This window comes from Callorhinus ursinus, unplaced genomic scaffold (assembly GCF_003265705.2).
Source record: "Callorhinus ursinus isolate GAN/ISIS: 27379988/994484 unplaced genomic scaffold, GSC_fseal_2.0 scaffold27, whole genome shotgun sequence".
Taxonomy (NCBI): Eukaryota; Metazoa; Chordata; class Mammalia; order Carnivora; family Otariidae; genus Callorhinus; species Callorhinus ursinus.
The window spans coordinates 16877902-16903667 of NW_027397089.1; the positions used below are offsets into that span (position 1 = coordinate 16877902).

Sequence of the window (25766 nt, forward strand, 5' to 3'; positions counted from 1 at the left end):
TGATTATTTTAGGAATCCGACCCTTTTCCTCCGGAGCTCTTTCGCAGGACTTCTTTTGGCCGGGTCCAGGAGGTAGGGTCGTCTCCGGTCGTCTCCAGCTGACTCCCGCAGAGGTCAGTTTTTGTGCGTGGGGGTCGTCCCCAGCGTTTGTGAGTAGCATATGCGTGTGGCTGTGCTGTCTGCACTCGCAAGCTTGTAAATTTTCACCCTGGGAAATTAGCAACAAAGCCCGATCTGTCTCGTGGCTGCTTTGCACTTTCCGAGGGCGGCTGTACTTGACTGAGCTGCAGAACAGGCACACGAGAGCGAGCGAGCGAGCGAGAGAGGGAGGGAGAGAAGGAAAGGAGAGAAGAGGGGAGGGGTGGGGGCGAGAGGTAAATAGTCTTAAATCGGAAGGGAGCTGCTTCTCTGTGGTCTTGACAAGCCCTGCCTGGGCTCCGCCGGCTCAGTAATAACTGAGTGACCTTTTCTTTGGCTGTATTATGTCTGGCTGGGAAGGGATTGCATTTTGCAGCTGAGAGCCGGAGCTTCCTTCAGCTCGGCTCCTCGCGTGCTGCTGGGGTAAGTTGTCTTGAGCCAGGACGGAGAGAGACAGCCTCGGACTGCAGTTGCCTAAAAGGAGGACACCTGTGGCTCAGATGTGGTCAACACCATTACTTGGCGGATCCTTGAGGACCTCATTATTTTAAACTTAAAAAATAGAGATTTCCCTCCCCCTCTTTTTTTTTTTTCAAACAATGCTTCTTTTTGACCTTTCCCAAGGAGAAGCCCTACAAAGCAGCCACTGTGCTTTCTGAACGGCCTCCCCCTGTATCGCTTAATTGAGAAGGTAAGTGCAGCAACTGTGTACACACGCGTCGGCTTATTTGTGGTGTGTGTGTCTGCGGGTGCGCGCGTGCGTGTGCGGATGTGGGTATTTTTTTCTTCCCCAGCCTCTCCTAATGAGGCATAAACTGGAGCTGCAGCCCAGCTCCGCACTGCAACTTTCACTCGGGCTGCAGCTCTGCGGAGACGGTTTTGTTTAAATCATGTGAGGCTTCATTATTTTTATGATGAGACATGAAATAGATGCAGGCGGAAGATGTTGATGGAAGGAGGGAGAGCGGCTGCGGCGCGGAATGTCTCAAGTACGACTCGAGTGGATAATAGTTAAAGTTCAGGATGAGCCGCCGCATTTCCACACCCCTGACTCCCGGGGAGAGAGGGGCAGGGAGAGTTGGAAATTAGGAGAGGTTCGCTCTGGCCTGGCCCATTGGAAGGCAAGTCAGCGCTTAGGTGGGTTCCGGACCCACTCAGTGTTACTTGCTGGAATCCACAGCCCCCCTCCCTCAAGAGTTGAAATTACAATCTTTTGGTTCTTGTCCACACTTCTGCCTCTCCCCACTTTTCCATAATAAAATGTTCCTGCGAGATGGAAAAGTGACTATTTGCGGGGGGGGGGGGGAAGTGGCCACAAGAGAGGTTCCGTGGAACAAGGTGCCTATGTCCTACGAGGCTGAGATTCAAACTGATGCAGCACATTTTTACGGGGGCTACCCAGATTGCTGTTATGAAATACAAGTCAGATTTATGATCTTTTTCATATTGAACATGATATGCTATGCTAACGCTGCATGTGACAGTTTAATCAAATCCATTTGTTACCACGAAGCTAAAAGGGGCCGCTGGGATTTTAGGATTACGGGCAGAGTTAGGGAAGCATGTGGCTTTGTCATTCGCCATCATTTTGCACACTGCCACACTGCGAGGGGCTCTGTGTGTGCGCTCTGTCTCGTCTGGCCGCCCTCATCCCTTCCCCCACCCCCTGCCGCCACTCCGACCCGCTCCCAAAGTGGCTTCACAATAGTCGGTCCTCGGCGGTGTAGGCTGCGCACCAGGTCCACACTTGAGCTAAATCCAGGAGAGCCCCTTCCGCTTCTACCTTGGGCTTGGTGCTCAATGCGAAGCTGCTGCAACTCAGGCACGCCTAAGTCAACTCATGCAGAAAAAGGAGAAAAGTTTTGGTAAGGTTACAATCTATCATAGATGCACTTTGCCGGCGCTCGGCACTCTTGGCTGCTCAAAAGCTTTCCTGCTCTTCTGCTGCTTTTGTGTCTTTTTAAAAGATCCGAAATATTGTTGTAACTGCTTTGAAAGACTGCTGCTTAAACCAATTAATCTTGCTAGGTGCAACAAATACTGCTACATTCTTTGCAAATCATCCCTGTGTGGCTGCAAAGACACAACCACAAAAGGCTAGAGCATAAACTCCGCCAGGCATTCTTTGTTAGAGTGTATGTATGTTTCTTATTTTTATTATTATTATTATTATTTTTTTTTTTTTTTGCATGTGAGCTGCATCAAAATTGAACTCAGTCTTGCAAATCTCTTGTTGGCCTTTGCCAAGCACTAGCACTTTGCTGCCATGGTAACTGTAATTAAACTGATAAGAGTGGAAAAATGTCAGTATCTCTGAGCCTTGCAGCTGCATTGGAGAAAAAGGGAATCAAATTGGTTCCCAGCTCCATTGCTCAAAAAGGGGAGGGGGTGGTGGAAGGATGGGGAGGGGGTTGGGAGTTGAAGGGGCAGAACAGAGTTAAGCAGCTCCAGCGCCTGAGATCTGGGGACATCTATTTGCATTGTTGTCCCTTAGGGGGCTGCAGCCTGTAGGGATGCTCTGGGCCAGTGAACAGAGAGAAACAAGCTTTTAGGCCAAAACCAGTTCTCCAGCCGGGTCTGGGGGTTGGGGAGAGGATGAAGATGGGCAGGAGGAGAGAAAATCTTTTGTTTGGTACCTCTTGGCAATCGAACGGCCACGTTGGCCAAATTCTTTTAATCTGTGTCACTGCTCCCAGCTGCAGAACCTGCATTCCCATTTTAGCATCTTCCTGAGGCACCTCATCGCTGCCAACCCCCTTTATGTATTCCCTCTTCCTGTTCCTTCTCCCAAATTGTTCTCTGTGAATCTTCCGACGGGGACAAAATGTTTTCCATTCACTATGTGTAGTTAGTCCAAAAATATAAAAGACTGTGTCTAAGTGCTGCAAATCTTTGATTATGATTATTTTTTTTTAAGCCCCTGTGCGTTGTGGAGTTGTGGTTACTTTGTTGTGTGAACTACTGAAGCTGAGCCTGCGCGGATGAATGGCACCGAACAAGGGAGCATAATGGAGGCAATCAACCGTTAGGCCGCCTCACAATGCGATCCAGGCAATTAAAAGCTCACCAGAGTTTAAATGAAATGGTTCTACTTATTTCTGCACACCACACTGCACAGGCGATTATTTATGTCTTTTTTTTTAATTATGATTTCCCTTAAACTGTCAAATAACTCAGAATGGCAGGGTCTCAGAGGCAATAAGAATTTCCCTCAGAACAATTTACATGCCAATCTAAAACTAGTTATGAGTCCTGATGTGCTATGAGCAACTTGTGAAATGTTTCTCAGCTCTGAACACATAACTCTACCCAGTCGTGCTCTTCTGGTTGGTGAGGGGGGCTGCTGATGCTTTGTGCCTTTTAGGTACATGGCAATGTGGTGACTACTAAATAGTTCTTTTTCTACAACTGTTAACTTGCATCCTATTGAAAAGATTTCCTCTCCAAGAGAAATGTGATGATGTTCTCTAAAAGAAGGCACCAGGATGGAGTGCAAAATATCAAACTCCTTCAAGCCCAAGGCCAAACAGAAAGTAAGAGTTTCAAATATTAATTGGCCTCTGAGTGCTAAATTAAAATGTCAACACAACAAAAACATTTTGTGAAGACAAGCAGGGTAGTGTTACTTGTGCCAAATGTTGGTATTCCCTGTCTTGGTTGCAAAGTGTTTTGAATAAAGATAACTGACCTTCTACGCTTGATGGTAGTAACTGAACTGAGGAAAATATAGCTGAGCTACAACTGAAAAGGATTTTAAAATTTCTTTCAGCTTTGTGATGTGAAAAAATAATAGCCTTATAAATTGGCTAATCAGAATAGCCACTCATATCTCTTGATGTCTTCAATAGCAAAATACAGAATGCCATTTCGTAAATCAAAATTTCCCCCTCCCCCCAGGTATATGGTTAAGAGGCACTTGGATATGTTCTGTACTGTAATTAATACGATTTATTCCTTGTGGAACCTTGCTAGAAGACGGTAACTAGTTCTGATCAAAGAAACTTCATTTGTTAGAAGTTCTAGAGAGTGAGATTTAGCAGAGCCATCAAGGGTTATGATTAATCTACACTAGACCCTCAGCTCCTTCAAAGAAAAGGAACAGAAAGCAGGCTATAGGAATACCACCTGCTCTTCGGTACAACTCCAGCCGCTAGTCTGCAGCTCCAGCTACCACGGCTCTGCATATCATGCAGAAAGAACAGCCACCCTGCTTTCTTCCCCGCCATACCCTCTTCCATTACTCTGCCAGAGAAGTTCTTTTCTAATGTAAGTTCAGCATCATAACGATGTTATGCGCAATCCATGTGTTATTTGTAACGAGAAAAGTTACTCAGCTCTGAGAGTACAGTGCCTGGGTGTCTCTTATCAATGTGATGAAAAAAGAAAAAAAGATTGTGGAGGTAATGGACGTGAAGCCTTCATCAGAAGGCATCAGCGAAACTAAAGGAGGGTTAGCTCCTTGGGAGTAGGGAAATACTCTAAGATCATAGCTTGGCTTTTCTTTTCTTGAAATTGTTTCAAGTGCATCCACACTTGGTGTTTTGTATAGTTTAAAAGTTTCTGCGTAGGAGAGGAAGCATCCTATAGGAGTGGAATCTCTGGACTGTAAGAAGACCAACAAATCTAGTACTTCACTGTCATTCAGTTTTGAACGAGTCCTTAAACTCTGTTAGGCCTCTGCATCACAATTTGTAAAATGAGGGAGTTAGGAATCGATGATGTCTACAGTATTTTATAGCGCTTAGAATGAGTTACTTGATAAATATGAAGTTCTGAATAGTTGGTCCAGCTTTTTTTTTTTTTTAAGCTGGGTGTTTGACACTTGGGAAAGAAGAAGAAACTCAAAGGGGAATAGCCTTTCATTGAAAAAATTTCAGTTCAGTTGTAAAACCTACAGAACTCAGCTAGACTCCTTATATATGATGGAGATATATGTCTAAAATACATAAACATCCTATGTCTAGTGCACTATAGATATATGCATGTAATATATTTATGTACATATGTTTATTTAATTTAAATATATTTAGATTTTACCTTCTGTTGTTTTTTCTTTCCCTTATAAAATAAATAAGTGCATGTTTATGGTAATAAATTAATCCTGTACTTTAGTTTTCTATCAAAGCATGTAGTCTACAGTGAGGTAAGCTGCCATTAACAGAGGCACCGACTGAAGTTTTTGTGAGTATAGATTCATTTTAAAAATTTTAACATAATGAATAATTTTGAAATAATCAAGAGTACAGAAGGAAGTATTTGGATGCAAACAAGCAATATCGTACTGGTGAGCTTTTTGGATGACTGTACTGTGTATTTAACTATAAACAAGCCCACTGCTAAGTCAGGTTAGTGTAATCCCAGAACGGTGCCCTCTCTTCCACCATCAAGCACATAGCAAGCGAATTTCTCACCAATAAAGAAAAACTCATTCTTGACTCTTATAGGCTGTACACAGACTCATTTGTTAAATAGTTTCTTTAAGATTGTTAGCCATTCACTCACATTTTCTTCCCAAAGGAACCACCCTATGTAGAGAATAGGGGACCCTACAAAATTATTTAATGTTGCTTAACTTGGTGTATACAATGCCAACTCCCTATATACAAAAAGAATGTGTTGTTTTCACCACTTTGTATGTGTGACTTTCTAGATGATTTAATAAGGACCGTCTAATGTTTGATTGAGCCTTTTGTTTCCAGAACTGAGTGTGATTTGGTATGCCCTTACAGAAGAAAGTCTAACACTCCTCGAGAAATGCAGCATTAAGTAGGAAACTTGTGTAAGGTCTTTTGGCCTCTTCTGATCCCTTCTTGTAGTCCCAGCTCTCTTTCTTGTTTTTGTCTTCCTTTAGGTATACAAATGCTCTCAGTCCAGCCAGACACCAAGCCGAAAGGTTGTGCTGGCTGCAACCGAAAGATCAAGGACCGGTATCTTCTAAAGGCACTGGACAAATACTGGCATGAAGACTGCTTGAAGTGTGCCTGCTGTGACTGTCGTTTGGGAGAGGTGGGCTCCACCCTGTACACTAAAGCTAATCTTATCCTTTGTCGCAGAGACTATCTGAGGTAGGAATTATCCTTGCACACCAGTGATGACTGGATTCCTTTTAAAATACTTTTGTAAGTGTATTTTTTGGGGATTTCATTTCTTTATGGCTAGCTTATATCCCTGAAAGATGTTGACCTGTCAGCCTTCAAAATGTCGCCAGGTTCCTCAGATGCAAATTCTTGCTTTAAGGAATGGCCAAGAAAGCCTCATATCTAAAATGTTCCCATTTGGCCAGCGTGGATGCTCAGATTTAGAAATAGGTGATTCCACTGCCCAGAAGGAAACCACCAGTTCATGGCAAGGATGTATTTGGTGGTAGAAATCAGCATGTAAGTGTTGTATTACACCCCACAGACAAGGTAGGCTGAGCTTGACCCCAAGAGTTACTCAGCTATCTTCTGTTTCTGATTTGTCAAAGAAAGGCAGTTTGAAATTAGCTGGTATTTATTAGCATGGTTATTATACAGTTTTGAAAACTTTCTCCAAGTGTGAATACATCCCCCCACCCTCAGTGGCATTCCAAGTGGCCATCACAAAGACATCACTGAGCATTAACAGCCTCAGACTTGCCAGTAGCGTTAAGGAAATGAACACAGTAAAGATCTCCATCATTATGGGGAGATGATAGCCACCCTCTAAACTGTAAACATCTGAACAGTTTGATGACAATTCATATGCTCTTGCTTAAAAAACCATGAAGCCCACTAAACTTGTTTCCCAGCATTTAGCACTCAACACATGAACTTCTATTTAAGAAAAATTATTTTGCTTTTCAGGGAACTTTGTGATTTGATTCAGCTGCAAATTACGTATATTAATAAAGTAGGACCTATCAAATTAGAGAAATGATATATGGCATCATTTGGGTTTTCATATTTAATATAATTAATCATTTTTCTAGCCTGACATTAAGCGATTTATTTTGAATTTTTTTCCTTTATGACACAAAATTTATCAGTCAGCCCTAGCTCCTTAACCATCTTGGTCATTTGGAGAAGTGTTTTCTAGGGAATCTGGTGCTTCCCTGTATATAATTCAGTTATTTCTTGGTCTGATTTAATCTTTATCTAAAAATATTTATCATTTGATTAGAGGTAGTTTAAAAGGGTGAATCCAGGACTGTTTATCAGATTCTACTCTTTCCCCCTCATAGGACTGCCTCATCTTACAGCCTCCTGGCTAATTATGACCACTTGTTACTAGTCCTCTGTGTTCCAAGGGCACAAAATACATGCAGGGTGCCAACAATGGGAAGTGACTCTATAGTCAGGATTTCCCTTATTGTGGTGGCACAACTAATCAGAATTAACTTATTCCATGAATTCTCTTAGAACTTCAGTCTTTGAACTTTTTCTTTGAAATAAAAAATTTTTTCCTCTTCTCATTGTGAATTAGAGCCTCATTTCCACATAAAGCATTTGCATTTGCTTTCAGTGGTTTAACAATGCTTCCTAGTTTTGCTTTATCTTCACTAACCAATAGTCATGGCTTTTCTGACTCTTTTTTTGACTTTTACATCTGTTTACAACTGCAGTGTGTCAAGTGGATTTATGTAACAACGATTCCAAAACAAGGAGTTTATATAGTCTGTGCGAGATTAAGGTGTTCTAATAAGCAATAAAGATAAAAATTAAGCAAGAGTTAAAGTATGTTGACATAGCTGGATTTTAAAAATTTATACTTGGCCAATGAACTACCTGTATCGTGAGTTAAACTGTTTTTGCAGTTGTGAATAGAGGAGCAAGCACAGAAAGAAATCTTAGACTTGTTTTGTGTTATTCTTCTTTATGGTAATAAAAATATGATGTTAAACTGCTATTTGATAGTCTCAAGTAAGTGTTTTGTTGAAAACGATTTATCAAAACAGTTTCCGTATCAGAAATGCTTATCTTTCTCTAAGATGGATTTTTTTTTTTGTAACATAACTTAGTTAATTTCCGATAGATTCGAACTTCTAATGTTCGTTAACTTGTTAAAGAAAAAAATCATACCCTTTCAATCAAAACCCTGGTCCTGATTGCCAATATATTCATTTCTCAGCGTATAATTTCCTCTTAAATTGGTCATTAAATGGCCAGTTGTTATGTTAACAGCCTAAGGATTGTTAACATTTCAAACTAAGTTGTTAACAGCAAGCTTGTTCCTGTATTTAAACTGAAGGTTTGTTGTATATAATGTGACTTCTTTGGCAGGGAGTAATTCATCAATACTTAAAAATTGTAGCGGTGAAATGGGGGATTGGAATGTGTGTAAAACACTGTGTTATGTGTTATGTGTTATAGATTATGCTGCAGATGTGGTATGTAGTTTTATGTAAGAAGTGTGTATCAGTGAAATTGTGTCGATGTTCAGCAACATGTCTCTTATTGGAAATTTAATAGTCTAATTCTGCATGTCAGACAGACAAATACAATTAGGCAAACTTTATTTATAAATTAATTTCTTTAAATGGTATAGTCATTCAAAATTGTTTATTGGATGCCTGCTGTGTGAGAGGCAAAACTTTAGGTAATAGACGAAATTAAGAAAAATAAAGGTGTACCTAAAATTGTTACTATCTAATTGTTTATTAATTACACAAAATCTGTAATATGATCGGTGAACAAGTAATATTCCGTGGCTGTCTTCTAGAGCTTTGAAAATAATTTTTCTCATTTCCCTTAGTTCACATTTCCTTTTTGTATTTTGTATTTTGCACAGTCAGCTTAACCATTTAAATCCAATTCACAAGTGGTTTTGTTTTGTTTTTGGTGTTTGGATAGTGTGTAATTTCTTTAAGACACTAGATAAGCCATAAATAACTTACAGGTTTGTATTTCTCTGTCTAAATTAGTAGGCATCAGTAAGTAAGAATACGGAAAATGATAAAGAAAAAACTAGTTTTATCTGTATCTTTACTGGTAAAGTATTAATTGTAGATATTATCTTGGGCCAGATAATTTTTTCGTATCTAGAGAAGAGTGAAATATTTTTGCCAATTGTAATTAACTTCCTAATTAACTTCTCCTTCCAAAAAAGAAGACAAAAAACACTTCTAATGCTGAACAATGAGTCTTGAAGTTCTAACATTTTATTTTGCATTACTTTGAGTAATGATAGTGATGACATGTTTTTTCAAGTTCTTTGAATAATGAATATAAGAATTTAAATCATAAGATACTTTCCTAGAGTTATAGAAACTGTTATTATGGTAAATATGATTTCTCTCAGATTTTTTTCTTCTTTGTGGCACAATTAGCTATACCTAAGAAAAAGAAAGATGATTTTACCATTTATATACTAAGTTCCAGATCTTAACAATTCATTTTCCATAACAGGGCTGGTATAATAGCCTTTATTTTTCTATAGTATATACAATGCACATACCTGATGAGAGAGAATCTGCCAGTTTGTAGGATTATTCTCTGCCTTTGGAAATTCATTAGATAAAGGAACAGAAGGATTGACTTTTAAAAGTTCCCCTGTTAACACGCTTTCTGCCTTAAACTAAGAAGCCAATCTGCCCATCAATATTTATATGCCAAGACCTAGAAATGTGTATGTTAAAATACATTTTTTAACATGTATCCAACACATTTGTAACTTTTTTATTTTTAAAGTTGGAACTGATGACAAATTAGGCAAGGGAAGCATCTTTATACCTTGAACTAGAGCTTACAACTAATAGAATACCCAAAGTAAATTAATAATTATTGTGTAAATACAACAGTTTTAGTAACGATGTTTACGGGACTCTAGGCACAGCTGATCTATCTATCATCCTTGTTTCGGTTTGGAAAATATGAAAAAGGTAGTTAATGTATAATCGGAGTTTTAGAATTAAAATTTTGTGGCAAGTGTTAAGAAGTCAGAACCAGGAGAAATAACAAACTACTTTCTTTTCAACTTGGAGGCAGTAAAGAATATCAGAATTTACCACTCAAGAGTTAGGGCAATTTTTGCTTGTTTTTTTGTTAAGCCTAAAACTTCTTGTATATTTTAAGCATCAAGTCTCTGTAGGCTGGATCTTGTATCTCTGAATGGAGTCTCAGCAGAGAATGTATTCAAAGTCCTTTGCTCTGATATATAGCATGGAAGCTGCTTATATAGCTCTTCCTGTATGAGAAGCCGAAAATGCCTTATATAAAATTTAATGTAATTTGCCATTTTTATATCTGAGAATGATTTGTTTAAAATGAAACTGCTGGGAGAGAATGATGCTTTGTGTGCCACCATAGTTGACAATTAAGAAAAAGGATTCGAAACTTATGCTCACTACAAATTTTACATGCTTTAATATAGTAATATAATAACTTTCAAATTGAAAATTAAAATTAAATGCTACATAGAGTATTAATCTGGCTATAACTCTGTTTCACACTAATCAAATCTGGTGCCTCTAAATTTTTATATAAGGTTAAATTATATTAGTACATAATTACAGCTTTAAAAGTCAGCACAAATGTGTTGTTTATTTTATCTGACAACTCACTGCATAGGTACTTTTTTTGTGTTGAATGAAGTGTTTATTCTTTTTTTCCCTTCATTGTTCTCTTTTTAATATTAGGCAGTTGAAAGTAACTTCCCCAGCAATCACTGCATTATTATTATCTGAACAATCACTTTTTATTGTTGTAAATTCTGAAAATTTAAGCTTTTACATTGAATTAAACTCCTCCCAAATGAACTTTTTTTCTACAAGCTTCATTTGAGTTTTCTTAACACTTCATTATAATCATAATTTTTATCATATTTAAATGTGTAACCTAATCTTAGTATTATGAAATATTTTAACATATGAGTGTATTAAACTCCACGGTCCATTGAAAATATTGTTATATTCCTTGTAAATGATCTTACCTTACTTATAGCTTTATAAGAAGCTGTAATTTTAAGTCTACTTTTTTGTTTTATCATAGGAAAACATTATTGAATTTTATTTCAAACATTTTAGACTATATACTATTCAAGGACCAGTACAAATCAGGATTGATCATTTTGTTTTGTGCAATACTTTGAGAGAGTGCCTCTCATTTTAGGAAAAAATGGTGGACTTTCGAAGCCACAACTCCTCTGCTACAATCTCTGTTCAGAATATTCCATCTACATGTAAAATGTCTCATTTATAAATTTATCTACAATATCTCTCTGTCCTTATTCTGTAATGCATCCATTTTCAGTGAATGAGTATTTGACATAATGAACTATTTTAGTTTTGTGATTTTTGTTTTGGCTTGTTTTATGGACAAGATATTTTCACTGAAAATACCTCCCTCAAGAATATTGAAAATATGAAAATACTTCACACTGTTTCTATATCTTTACTCGTTTTTTTTAATCTTTTTATAAAGCATGGAATACTTCAGTCAGGTTAGTTTTTACACATGAGATGGTTAAGTTAGACATACCTGACTTAGCAGAAAACTATTCTGTTTCTACAAGTATATTTAAGATTAAATGCATCTGGAAGAACTACATTTGAGAATTGCTAAAATTGCTTATTTGGCACTTTGTAAATACATAGAACTCTGGGAAAGAATCTCTATTTTTGGTTGCTCTTAGAGTATATCAAAGTAAGCCAGCACTTCATTTATAAACTCACCATTAACTTCCATTAAGTGACTAATAATAAATTTTAATGTTGTGTTTTGACTACATAAACATAATTTATTAAGGAATCTCATTTTAAAAATATGCTGAAAGTGGTAATTTTGTAAATGGTTTTGATGAATATATGCATTGTAGAAATGTATTATGTAGTTCAGGTTTTTGCCTCACATAAAAATTATTTAACCTAAAAGAAGAATTGCACCAACCTTAAGCAACCATTATATTTTCCTTCAATACCCTGTGAGGCATTGAAATCTTATTTTTTGCATTTGGTTTGAAAACATTTTCCTGTTCCTATGAGAATGTCTTCTATTACTCAAAATTATATACTGCAACCTCATCCTGTCTTCCAAAATATATTAACTAACATCTCTCACTTTAACCGATATAAGAGTTGTAAATGCAGGAGAAGGTCTTGAAAACAAGGAAAGTAAAAATAAAAACAGCAATATTCTTTTTATTCAATTTACCAGATATTTTTTAAATGACATTTGCATTAGCCATGTTTCTTCAAAAAGACATTTTTCTTTCATTTTAATTTTTTGTTGGCTTATACAACTGATTGCTCCTACAGATACGTTGAATTTCCCCTTGTTAAGCATTAAAGAGGTGTAGTTATGCATATGCATGCTACACATACACATAGTAGAATCTATATGACCTTAGAATGAACATTAACTTTCTTCTTAATTGACTTTCACCAGATCATCATCGTTTGACAGGCTTTGAAACTTGTAAAATTAGATACTTGATGCCAGCTAATTTCTTAGTATTGTAAATATAGCATTGACTTATTCTTATACAGTGTTCACCATCCTAAGAGGAAAGACAAGTTTTAGAATACTATAGAATGCCCAAGTACATCCCCTTGTGATTTTTATCACCCAATTCTGTTTTTCTCACCTCTGATGGAGTTTGATACTGTCTGGTCTGTATCTGTTTCCCCCATCATAACATGTTTGTTTTAATGATTAACCATATATTTCCCTTTTCAAGCTACTTATAAGAAATTTATTTTGAGGTGGAAGCTCACATTGTGAAGCAAGAAGTGTGGCATTTAGATCTTCTAACTTTAAAGCAACTTCTTTTGCTTATTGAGGCTTTTTGTTCCTTATTATTGATATTAATTGATAACTTTCCCCTAAAGGAATTAGCACCTAAGCGTACCCTTTTATTATATTCATCAAACATATTTGCTATATTCACAAACTACCTACATCAGTCACCTGTGGATTCACCTGTACCTTTTTGCCTTCTCCCCATGCTATCATCACTTCCTGATAGACCTTTTCATCTCAATAATATTTTTTGTAGTTATGTAAAGATTCTAAATCTTTTGCTAAATTTTTCTTTCCTTCAGAGTGCCAGTTTTTTATGATCCAAAAATCTCTAGCTGTGGACTTTACTAGTTTAAAACAAAATCACACTTGAGATAAATAATCATCTTGGAATAGCCAGATCTCTGATTTGAAGTTGGAAAATTAACATTAAGCTGCGTGTGTTAAGTTAGACTCTAACCAGCATGTGTTGTTATGATTCAATTTAATATTAAAAACTCTCCAACTGGGCTACAGGGAAAATAAAAGACTCTTAGGAATTCAAAGATTATTTGCAAAGGAGTACAACAAAGTCATATTTAAATAAAATTGTTATTACTAATGCAGTAAAGTATCATCTACATTAAACCCATCCTACTAATAAAAACAGAAAATCAGTTTTAGTAAACATAAATATCAAATATGACAAGGACTAGTAAAGGGGAAGGAAACTTCATAAAATGTGCTAATGCAAACCCTGTATAGTAATTGAAATACCACTGAGAAAAAATAAATTCCCATCTCATTTATAATGTGGGATCCCAACAGGCAACTTCAAGAAGAAAAAAGAACATTTTGGACTTGCTAGTTTATTCTCCTGTTCTAAAACTTTCAGAACAATGCTATGTTTTTATTATAAAATTCTAACAGAGGTGCATACTATTTTTGAAATTATTCTGTTCTCTTGTTGTTACAACATTTCAAAATCTCTTAAGTGATGTCTCTTAATAGATGGCTCACATTTCCCCCAAAATAGCAGGTTCAGGGCTGTTACATTTCAGAATACCCATGGCATGAAACATGATGTTTATTTTGTATTTATCAGCTACTCGATAAAAATATATTCTGACCAATAGCCAAATATTAGACCGGGTGAGATGAGCAATTAATATCTGTTTCTCTGCTTAGATGAATGGGGGGTGAATGGAAGAGAGGTGAATGGAAAAAGCAGTCATACTTCTAACACTAAATATGAGTATTAGTTTCAGTGGGCAGGTTTATTTGTATTTTCCAGGTGAGAAGTTCAACTATACTGTGAACATAATTTTAAAGCCTGTAAGTATTGCATGTGAATTTCCACTGAGAGAGCATTTGTGCTTTGGGAGATACAAAGAAATTATAAGTTATTCAATTTCCTTAAAACTCATAAACTAGTATTTTCTGTGGCTATTTATTAGAAAAAAAATTTGGAAAGTTTCTGAGCTAAAGAATCCCTTCTTTCCACAGCATGTCCTTGCTGAGTGGGTAGTAATGGAGTTTATATTTGTGATTACACACTTTGCTATCCCTCTAACATTTAAAAAATGAAACCATTTAGTTACTAAACAAATATTTGAGTGCCAATACCTCATTCCTATAAATAATGAATGTGGAATATTATATTTCTAATTGATTTTCTATAATATATAAACATAAAGTTATTAATATTTTACTATGTAAAGAATAAGGTAGACAGTAGGAGAAATTTGGGAAGAACTTAAGGGCAAATTATTTTTCAAATTTTCTACAACTGACATCACTATTTGTTGTTCAATAACTAAGTAAAATATGTAAAGAGGTTTAGCCTAGTTAGGTCCCAAGGAAGCAATATAGAGAATGAGAAGAGGTATACTCAGAAGAGATTAGAAGAGTTTTTGAGGAAGAGAGGTTATAAATAATTTGTAAAAATTGGGCTCTGTAAAAATCCTTTTGTAAGCCAGTAGTCCTATTACAGAAGCTGAGCTTTGAGCTTCCTGGTTATATTTTGGATGCAGGGTAAGACAGAGTTAGCTCTGTAACTTTCATACAATTTGCATTGTTTTCTTCTCTTATCACAGATAGTGGTACAATCAACAGAAGTACAATTGACACCCCTTATAAAATGCTTAGCATCATTGGTCCCCATTTACTCATTCAACATTGTTCTTATTGAGGTGGTGACTTGAGTAAAGAACTGAGAAGGCGAAGGAGCCAGCCATGGGGTTGTAGATGAAGGACATTCCGGACACAGGGAGCAGCCCATACAAAGTCCTTGCAATGGGAGATTTTCTGATGTGTTTGAGGAACATCAAGGATGTTAGTATGGGGTTGGAATGAACAAAAGCAGAAGAGACAAGGATTAGAAGCAACCATTAGGTGGTCCCATGGTATTCCCTGTTGCTGTTACAACCAGGATGCCCCTATACTTTTCTAAATGTTCCATAAGAAAGTGAAAATACTTCTGTTTGAGAACTGCTGTGAAGCTTATTCAGATAGACTGTTCCAGACTGAGTTCCATTTGGGATTACAGAACTCATCAGGACAATGTATACATGGTAGTATTTCAAGGTGAAATACAAAGGAGTGTCCATAGTGATGAACTCAGGCTGCCAGCACAGCATGCATAAGGTGTAACACCATGGCCAAAGATGTTGTTAAGCTCTGTCCTGATCACAATGTAATTTATATTTTTTGAATACTTAAGTAATAAAAGTTGCAAAGATGTGGATTTTTCAAAGGCTCTCTGACAGGTAATTACTTTCATTATTTTAAAAGTTAAGCCAAGCCTTATTAAATTATTTTCTAGTATAAAATATTTAAAATAACATATTTAATTATCATAAATGTTTCCAAATCCAGCATCAAGAGAAAATGCATCAAAGACCTATTAACTTATTTAATCGTATTCTTGATGAGATGGGCCAACTGTTACATAAGCGTTCTCTTTATACTCCTATTTCCCATTCTTAACCTAACCCCAGCTCACTAATTTTAGTTTCACATCAAGAAGTGTTAAGGATTATTCTTCAAAACTAAAAGATGAATATGCATTTCTGTTTGTGAGAGTGGGATTTGTCTGTACAAATTGTCTTTACTTTGAAAAATGAAAAAAAATAACTTTAAATACAAATCAAAGTACTTGAGCCTATATTTATGTTTATAAAATGGGCTGGGATGCATCATGAGTATTGGCTGAGAAGCTGTGCTAATGTGCTTTGAAATCTTACAAAGAGGCACAGCATGAATGGGTGAGCTTTTAAAACAGTGGCCAGGCCATATACACTTCATCACAAAGAAATCCAAAACATACTTTTCAGAAAGCGAGGAGAAGGTGGTGGCCAGATGGCTTTACAAGTCTTAATTTCTCCTGTCACCTTGTACACCCTGAGTGCTTCTTTTTGTTACAATTTCTAGCAGCCTTCCTACTTTTTTGGTAGATGGGACATCTGTAGTCCCTGCCATCTTGTCCTGGTTGAGTTGAAGATCTGTATTCCTAATCATTTTGTGATTCTCACCTACCAGAGCACATCAATTTGAGCTTGATTTTAAGGAAAAGTTGCTTGATCTTGACCTGACAGTTTGCTTGGTATTTAAATAATGTTGGTAATAATAGTTATTAAACTAGCAATTATCTTTGCAATAGAGACCACTTGCTTATTTGGCTAAAGGTGTTAAATGACTTGTGTTCTTGATCAATGGTAGATTTCTGCAGTGACCTGAGAAAATGTTATACATTTTAGGGAGATGTTAAGTTGAAAAAAATATTTGATTTTCCTTTGAGGATTTATCTGCTGGGTAGTAAACAGAGCCTTTCATTTTTAACCACAACTCACTTTTTTACAGTCACGAGCTTATCCTACATTCATTCTAACACAACCAGTGTATTTTAAATCATTTTACTGTGTATTTCTTATTGTCCTACCACATTGGGTGTTGCCCCTCCCCCACCAACTATCATCAGTGGTAAATTAGTCATCTATTGCTATTATGATGCATTCATCTGCTGGTTCTTACTTTCTGTATCACTTTATAAAAGGCTAAAAGTCACATCAGTTCTTCTTAATTCCCTCAGCATCTTCCAAACTAGATGAGGTTAGATTTAATCCTTCGATTTTAGAGATATGTCAAGTGGCATAATGGTGCTGAGTCCAGATTTGAAATCTGCCCTATTCTGCTATGTCCCAGCTGTATATTCCTAGGTAAGTTACTCAACCTCTCCAAGCCTCAGTTTACTCATCTGTAAATAGGAGCAATAGACCCATTTATAGAATTATCAGGGAATGTCAAGGGAACACCAAAGGAAAGATGTGAACGTATAGATGGACCCTCCAATGTGAGTTTCTGTTCTTATGAAGAAAGAATATCATTGAGTTCTGAAGATAAAATAGTCAGAAAATTAAACATTAAGAGAAGATTAAAGAAATGGATTAAGATATGTTGTTTAAGAATGATTAGTAATCAAGAATATGAAAAGCTACCACTGTTATAAGGTCTTTTACCAACTTTTTATTTACAAAGAAGAGAGAGGAAGAAATGCCAAAATACCATGTGTACCTGAAGCCCTATGGGAAAAAATATTTCATGGTGGAGATTATTAGAATTTGTTAAATTAAGATTATAGTATATTTTACATAAATGAAGATGAATTGGAATCTTTGGGGGAATTATCAAACGTGAGATTTTCTTTGTCCCTGGGATGGTAGGTTTCTGAAATATCTAACATGCCCATGCTCTCCACATTGTAGCATGTGAAAATTCTATGGCCCTTGTGAAGCATTACTTTGACTATCCCGTAGGGAAGAATTATATATAAAATTTCAGCTTGCTTTGGGTTTCCTGCATAGTCTTGATTTTTCCTCAGGTGGCAAGGAAAACTGAATGCCAGTATCTTCTTACTGAGGTTCTTTTTCACAATACTCTCTAAACATTTTGATTATGTACCCTTATTCCTAAAGAAGTTTAAGTATACCCTTTAATTTAAATGTGTATTTACAAATCATAAATACTCTGTTGCACATTTTTTCAATTAGAAAAACTCTTTTAAAGGATAAGATATACAATTAATAGAAATAGAAATGCCGATAATTGTTTAAGCATCCCTGGGATTTATGCACGCCCAATTTGGAGAGCGCTGTTATTTCTTAAAAGCTTTTTAAGCTTGATTGAAAGTTGTTTGGAAGTGATACTCATACTCATGACTATGAGGGGGGAAGTATGGATACTTGGGGAAAGTTGTAAAAGAAAGATGTGGTGGTTGTTGAAAGGAAAGGACTCTGTAAACATGAGCTAATATGCCTTGCTCTATTCTTTTAATATTAAATCAAGGTTTTTTTCATGAGAAATGTGGCAAGGCAGTGGACTCTTTCTAATGCTATACTGTAGCCAGTGGCAACATTAATATGAGACGGGTTTCTTCCCCTCCCCCTGCAAGCCCCCTCTGCAGGACACAGTGAGATTTTAGACAGATAAATGCTAAGAGAACCCTATGTACCAAAGGCAGTGTTTACTGCATGTAATACATATCATTGTTTGTCTCCTGTAGTGAAAAATACTTGTGTCGTGCTGTTAAAATGCACTCCTGACAGACCAGTGCTTGCTATTATAGGGTCCATTGCTTAAAAAAATGATACACTGACAGAAATACAATTTAAGAAAATTTAACACCAAGGGTAGTCAACCATGTAGGCTACTATTAAGGGGCCAAAACTCAAGGCCAGGGGTTTATTTAAAAAAGAGGCACAGTTTATTTGCTGGTAGTAAGCAAAGTTAAAAGAAAAAAAAATCGAACTTGAATCCCTTGCTCTCTAGTCTGTAGAAAATTAATGAAAGCAACAGTTCAATAAGATTTTATTGCAGAAATGTTTAAGTGAAACATTTTAAGAATGCTTCGGAATTTTTAAACAGTTACTTACCATTTAGAAATCTGTAACACTGTGATGCATAACAAATTGTTAGCGTTGGATCCTAGGCACACCCAGTGATTTTCTTAAAATGTGTAGTCAGAGCTGGTTAATCCGAATCACTTTGTTCATTTCATTTTTGTGTGTGCAGTTTATAAATATATTTGAGATTGACAAGTCGGCAGCACCCACAATTACTATAATTTAAAATGTAAGCTATTGTCCAAGTATCCTTATGGGCATAGTTTGGTAGCTAAATGCATTGGATTTGTAACAAGGCCTTTTGAGAAGGAAAATAACTAAATATGAGATGTGATGAAATATGCTGAATTTCAGAAGAGTGCAGAATGTTCTAATGAATAAACTGCTACTGAATGATGATAGAGCATGTGCTTTTTAAGCTATCACATGGCCCAATTATTAGGGGAGAAAATTCCATGAATTTAGATGAGATGTATTATCTAATTTTACCATTTTAAAAACAAATCTGCCACCCAGTAATATTTGATGCCAACTGTGTACGGATTACATGTTCCTTTGGGAGAAAGGTTACAAAAGTAATGCAATAAATAATCTGAGCTTCAAGGAGCTTAACTTGGGTATCAGAAAAATAGAAAAACATCGTCCACCGCTATGGAGAATCGCAGATGTGTATCTTGCATTCGTACCCTGATGGTATAGTCTTCGTGCGGCACCTAGGATTGGGCCTTGTTAGGCACTTGGTCCTGCCAAGAAAGAATATCCGAAGATGAAATACAGTATTTTTGCAGATGTCCTCCAGAATTCAGTTGGCCTGAATCTGAAATATTCTACAACAGATTCATTTTTTCTATGAGTATGGAAGGTAATGATTATTGTGAAATTTATCCAAACACATTGTCCTGGGCCTCTGTGACTCAGCTGTGTTGGAGAAAACCCAGAAATGCTTGCCGAGGAAGATTGTGACCCTTTGGCACTCTTTGCCACAACCATGCAGTGTGGCTCTCCATCCGTGCGTGTGTTTTAGTTATATTTCTAAAATTCCATATGTAGGCTTTCTTATATCATGGTATCTCCATACTCTCTGTTCTTACTAGAGGCTACAACTTTAAATCTTTTTTCAAGTCTCCATTTTTTTAAGTTGTCTGAAGAAAATAGTATTTATGGTAGATTAGCTGAAAAAACTGGATGTTAAGCTATTTCTTCTGATAGTTTTAAAAGATATCCTTTGGATCATTCCAGAGAGCTATGCACTTGACCTTGACACCTGAAAATTCTTCACAGGATTGTACATCAGGGTTTTGCCATTATTCTGTGTTGAAGAACATTTTAATGAACACCTGCAAAATTTTCAGTGTCTTAGAGATGCTCTTGCGGATTTTGCTTACTATACCATGCAATGTCCTGCAGACTCAGTGCTGAAATTTCTCTCCATCTTGGAGTAAGAAAAGTTCCTGGGACTCTGAACTGATTAGTGTTTTTCTTGGGCCTTGTGAATCATATATTGTTTACATTTTCCCTCTTTTCTTTGTCTTCTGGGAAGCTCAAATCCAAATTTATTTTCTAACAACTGTTCAGAATTGCATGCTATGTTAGTATCTTCTCCAGACCTTTATATTCTCTTACCATATTTTTATTATGATATTTGAAGCTATATATTTCATGTGAGGGTGATTTTTGACATCACTGAAGTGAAATAGTTTAAATAACTGGAATGGAGGAGCTTCGGTGGAGTAATCCCTGCTCTGGGAGGTGGGAGGCAGCCTCTCCTAAGCAAAGAGCTCTTTTACCTTTTCTTGAACCTCAAGGCCATTTTAATTTCCCTGAGATTAAGCAAGATATATTCTGGAACACTCACTGGGCCAGAGTTAAGATATTTGAGGCCATCTACTTCTAAATAGGCCCTGTGATTCAACCCTATAGTTACTCATCACCAGATGCAAGGTAGATTCACTACCACCTCCCTGTCACGAGCCAGCATTAATTGTAATCTTCTCATTTCCGTTCTTTCCCTCATTTGCTGGATATTTCTACCATTACCGTGATTCAACATTTTTCTGCGGAGTCCTCTGGAAACCGCATGTCACCATCAATAATCTTTGCTATATCCACAGTCTTTAGCAAGATGCTTTTTCCATCAAAGCATTGTCTTAACCGAGTTTCATCCATTGCTTTACCTGAAACCTGCCTCTCCTTTAGGGGGGTGGTTTTTCCTTCCAGCTGTCAATAGGGCATAGGACTCCTTACTCTGAAATCTCACACTTCAGGAAGCCACAAGGGAAAAGCTGACATTATCTTGGATACGCACAGTCATCCCCACTCATTACTAAAAATGCATCGTCCCATAAAACGCATGGAAATCTGGTTACACGACCTGTTACCCTTTTTCTCACTCCTGTCATATCTCTCTTGCCATAATTCGGGGAGATTTTAAAAATTTGTAGCTGGCCCATCTGAAACCTACCTCTAACTTATTGAACTTCTTTTTCCCTACTACTGAACATCAACCTTCCACTCCCAGGATCGCAAACAGGCTCTTGTCCTTAACATGTTTCATCTCAGGAAACCTACACTCCAGAATTCCGTCGTTTCACTTGCAATACAACTGCTGTTTGACTTCAGACATTCAGTTCCCCCAGTGTGTCTTTTTTTCCCCCGATTTGGTCAAATCTGTCAGACTTCTGTCCTTGCCTGCCCAGTACTGAATCCCACTGTTGATCATTTGAGCTTCCTTTCCATCTTCTACTGGGCCTGTCCTTCTAGTGCAGTGCTCACCAAGGCTCTAGTCTGGAAACTTGGCATTGGTACAGCACTTTTTTTTTTTTTTTTCTATTCCTGTAGCATGGCTGAGCATTGCTGGAAATAAATAGAATACAGATTGATGCTCCCACAAATAATTGGTTTCCCCTCTCACCTGGCCTCTAGGGATGAATCATTTATTTGTCCTTGGCCAACATCCATACCCATGACCTTCTGAAGCTCTGCTGAACATTTACAGCTCCCCTAAAGGCCCTCTCTTTGGACAACTGTCCTGTCTCCTCATTCTCAGCAGATGCCTTTGCTGCCTCCTTCAAAACTGAAGCCATTAGGCTTGAAATGAATCAGCTTCTTGCCACTATTTACATTTCATCTATCTTTTCCACTTATTTTTAAATGATTTTATCTTCCGGGGCGCCTGGGTGGCTCAGTTGGTTAAGCGTCTGCCTTCGGCTCAGGTCATGATCCCAGGGTCCTGGGATCGAGCCCCGCATCGGGCTCCCTGCTCCGCGGGAAGCCTGCTTCTCCCTCTCCCACTCCCCCTGCTTGTGTTCCCTCTCTCGCTCTGTCTCTCTCTGTCAAATAAATAAATAAAATATTTTTTAAAATAAATAAGTAAATAAAATGATTTTATCTCTTCCTTGTGGGTGAAGTCTCCCTGTTCCTTTTAAGACCAATCCCATGGCTGTGGGCCCCATTCCTTTCAATATCCTGTGGATCTTCTTTTTATGAAGTATCTCCTTTTTCTTTGGTATCTTTAGTATCTTCTAGAAAATCTTGACACTTGACACATGAATATACTATATCTTTCCCATTCTGAAAAAAAAAAAAAAAACCTTTCTCCTGAATGAATATATGTTGGTATTATCCAATTCCTTCATTGTCCAAACTTTTTAAAAGTGTAGTCTAAGGGCGCCTGGGTGGCTCAGTTGGTTAGGCGACTGCCTTCGGCTCAGGTCATGATCCTGGAGTCCCGGGATCGAGTCCCGCATCGGGCTCCCTGCTCGGCGGGGAGTCTGCTTCTCCCTCTGACCCTCTTCCCTCTCGTGCTCTCTATCTCTCATTCTCTCTCTCTCAAATAAATAAATAAAAATCTTTAAAAAATTAAAAAAAAATAAAATTAAATAAAAGTGTAGTCTACCCTCGTCATCTAAACTTCCTCACCCTCATTATGTGTCATCCACTTGCCACCTGGCTTGTCCCTTTACTGAAATTGCCATCCCTGATGTCTAATTTTTGCTAAAACCAAGTGGATATTTTCTCAAGGATCAACTAGTATTTTCTTTTCTCTTTTAATAGTGCCGATCACCCTTTTAAAAGCTTTCTACTACCTGGCATGCCATGATCCTACACAGTTCAGATTTTTTCTGGCTGTCTCATCCTCACCAGACACTTAAAAGAGTGAAGGAAGACTGATCTTATTGAGGTTTAACTTCTTTTTTCTAGGAGATATCTGTCTTCATGGTTGTAATTCCTGCTTATATTGCGATGGCACTTAAATCTGCGCCTGCCTTCCATTACACTCCTCCAGGCTTCAGCCATGGACATCTAGCAACTTACTTAGCATCTGCAGTTGAATGTTACATAGGAAACGCAAGCTCAGAAAATTAAAACTCAACTTATACAAAATTAAGATAATGCTAATATAGTGCCTTCCCCTGATAAAGAGAATATTAAAATATATAGAAATAAATAACTTTATTTATGATTACAGATTGGAAAAATTGAAAGGTATTAGCAACTAGTCCGTCAGTGTGTAAGATGAATAATACACTAGGAACAGGTAAGATCATTTCTAGAATGCAAGGAATGAACAGGTAAGATTATTTCTAGAATGCAAAGACATGCTTCAACCCAATTCATCACATTATCAAACTAAAAGGGACGCAGCGTGGCTATAGCAACATGTGACAAAAAGGCAATGGATAAAATTCAGCACCATTCCAAACTAGCTAAAGAGAAATAGGAGGAAAGTGATTAAATAAATTCAGAATAGTTACTGAAACCTAATAGCAAACAAAAAGCAGTTAAATACTAAAGTCATTTCCATTAAAATCAGGAAAAAGCCAGAGATATCCACTATTGTCACTTTTCTTCAATGTTGTTTTAAAGGTTCTAGCTAATGTAACAGATAGAAAATGAAGTAATCAGTATAAATATTAAAAAGCAAATTATTTTCCTTGCAGATAATTGGGAAAACTCAAGAATCAATAAGAAAATTTGTCAGAGTGGCTAAATAAAAGACAAGGTAAATAGAATTTGTAGTTTTACACTATGCCAAAAAGTGACTCATTAGAAATAAAGGAAGAAATTCACTGAATGGTTAAAAAAAAAACAAAAAACTAAAAATACATAGGTTGTAGATTCCAGCATTCATATGAGAAATATTTTGAAAGGAAAACTGCAAAAAAAAAAAAAATTGTCCTCTGTTTTTCTGTTTATACTTACTGGATAAATACAGAAAAAAGTTCAGCTGGACAGAGAGCTCTTATAATAACAATGGAATTATGAGGATTTGTTTTAACACTGTGAAATGAAATCAGCCAAAGTGAGACTCAGATAGTAGCAAATATTTTTTTAGGACCTACTGTCTTCCAGATACAGTTCCAAGGACTGGGGCCACCGCATTGAGAAGGACAGACAAAAATCTTTGCCCTTGTATATCTTATATTTTAGTACTATTTATGAAGTATTTTCCTTGAGCTAGGAACTATGCTAAGTATTTTACAGATGTAATCTCAGTCTTTAGGAACTATTATTACACTTATCTTAGAGACACTGAGGCACATGATGATTAAATTATGTAGCCAAAGTTTCCAAGGTGCAAGTGGTCAAGCTACGATTCAAAATCCAGACAGCGTGTCTCCAGAGCCCATTCTCACTGGCCATGCATTAGTGTGCAGTGATCATGGGTCATAGAGCACCATAATGCTGCCACTGTGAACAAAGGGAGCTATTCCCTTACACATCTGTGTTATCTTTTTAAGCTACTGGTATACCATTGCTAAAATGTCAGTCAATTCAGTATATACCTGGGAGGGTGTGAAGTACCTACAGGAAAACTCGGTTCTTATCAGTAGCATCAGACACACCCAATTTTAATTCTGTTCTGAGGCTCAGAAAACAGTTCCCTGTGAAGCCTATGCATTGTCTTTCAGGTAATAATTTTGTGAATGAATAGAGAAATTTAGGCAATTCTTTGTTCTTTGGTTTCTTAAGCCTGTTGGAAAACAGCCAAGCCATTTCATGATGGTTCCCCTAAATATATTAATAACGTGTATGTAAGGGAATATATACATATACATATATATATATATATATATAATTTAATGCTTGAGAAGACATTTTGTTCTCTTTAAAAAAAAAATCCCTATGGAAGTTTATGACCTTTGTAATCAATGCCTTTTTTAAAAACTGGGCTCTAGAGAGTGTTTGGGTTGGAAAAGGTCACCTATTTGCAATGATATATTCTGTCAAGAGTGTGTATAAGTGTAATATACTAGACCTTAACAATGCAATATATTTCATGGGAATAAGAGACCTTTTTTTTTTGCTTTATATTTCAAATTGAGACTTTATTAACTATAGAGCTATGAATTATTTCTTCTTGGATACATTCTTTTCGTGAATTAATGTGATTACTGTAGTGCTTTGAAATTTTTATAGTCAGACCTGAGCCTGGACTAGGCTGAAATAGGTCTGTACCAAAGAGAACATTACTTCTCCCCCCCATCCCCCTTTCTACCCAACTGTTCCCCTCTTCCCCCAACCCATTTAACATTGAAGAGGTGGGAAATTATTTTGAATTTATATTGTTCAAGTGAAGTAAGCAAAACAGTATTTTTCAAACTTCAGTAGTTTATGCGAATGTTCGAAGAAAAATAAGTTCTCTTAGAATCCCCTAAATGGCCAATGTCAGTGAATTTGAGAAAATTGCAGTACTGTCCCTTTGGGTAGTTACTTAATATTTTCTATAATTTCTTAATATTTTCTATAAGTTTAATTAACTATAAGAGTTCAAAGAAGACTTCTGATAGGAGATGAGATTGGCATGAGAGATGAAGAGAAAATGCATTTCAGATGCTAGTAGCTGCCTGCCTGAGCAGCAGAGACTGTTGTAAACTTAACAGTAAGGCAACTGGGCTGGTCAAATTAAGTGTAGAGTTGTTAGACAAAATACAGGATCCACCATTAAATTTAAATTTCAGGTAAGTAATGGGTAATTTTTTTTAAATATAAGTATGCCCCGTGCAATATTTGGGAATCTTAAATCTGGCAACTCTAATTAGGTGGCTCATTT

The 25766-nt window shown here is 36.8% G+C and overlaps 1 protein-coding gene across 9 annotated transcripts in view; it reads left to right on the forward strand.

Annotated features, from left to right (window-relative positions):
• The window catches only part of LMO3 (LIM domain only 3), a 58991-nt gene that overhangs the window by 3040 nt on the left and 30185 nt on the right, over window positions 1–25766 (forward strand). For 2 of the 9 annotated variants that reach the window (XM_073877924.1, XM_025879869.2), the window contains exon 2: window positions 5990–6203. In XM_073877924.1, the coding sequence (XP_073734025.1) occupies window positions 5998–6203 (206 nt within the window). In that variant the 5' untranslated portion in view covers window positions 5990–5997. Of the gene's footprint in view, window positions 114–308; window positions 830–1075; window positions 1128–1175; window positions 1276–1798; window positions 2004–5989; window positions 6204–25766 lie in introns of those variants that run through there. The other 7 variants (XM_073877921.1, XM_073877922.1, XM_073877923.1 and 4 more) reach the window with 7 other exon arrangements.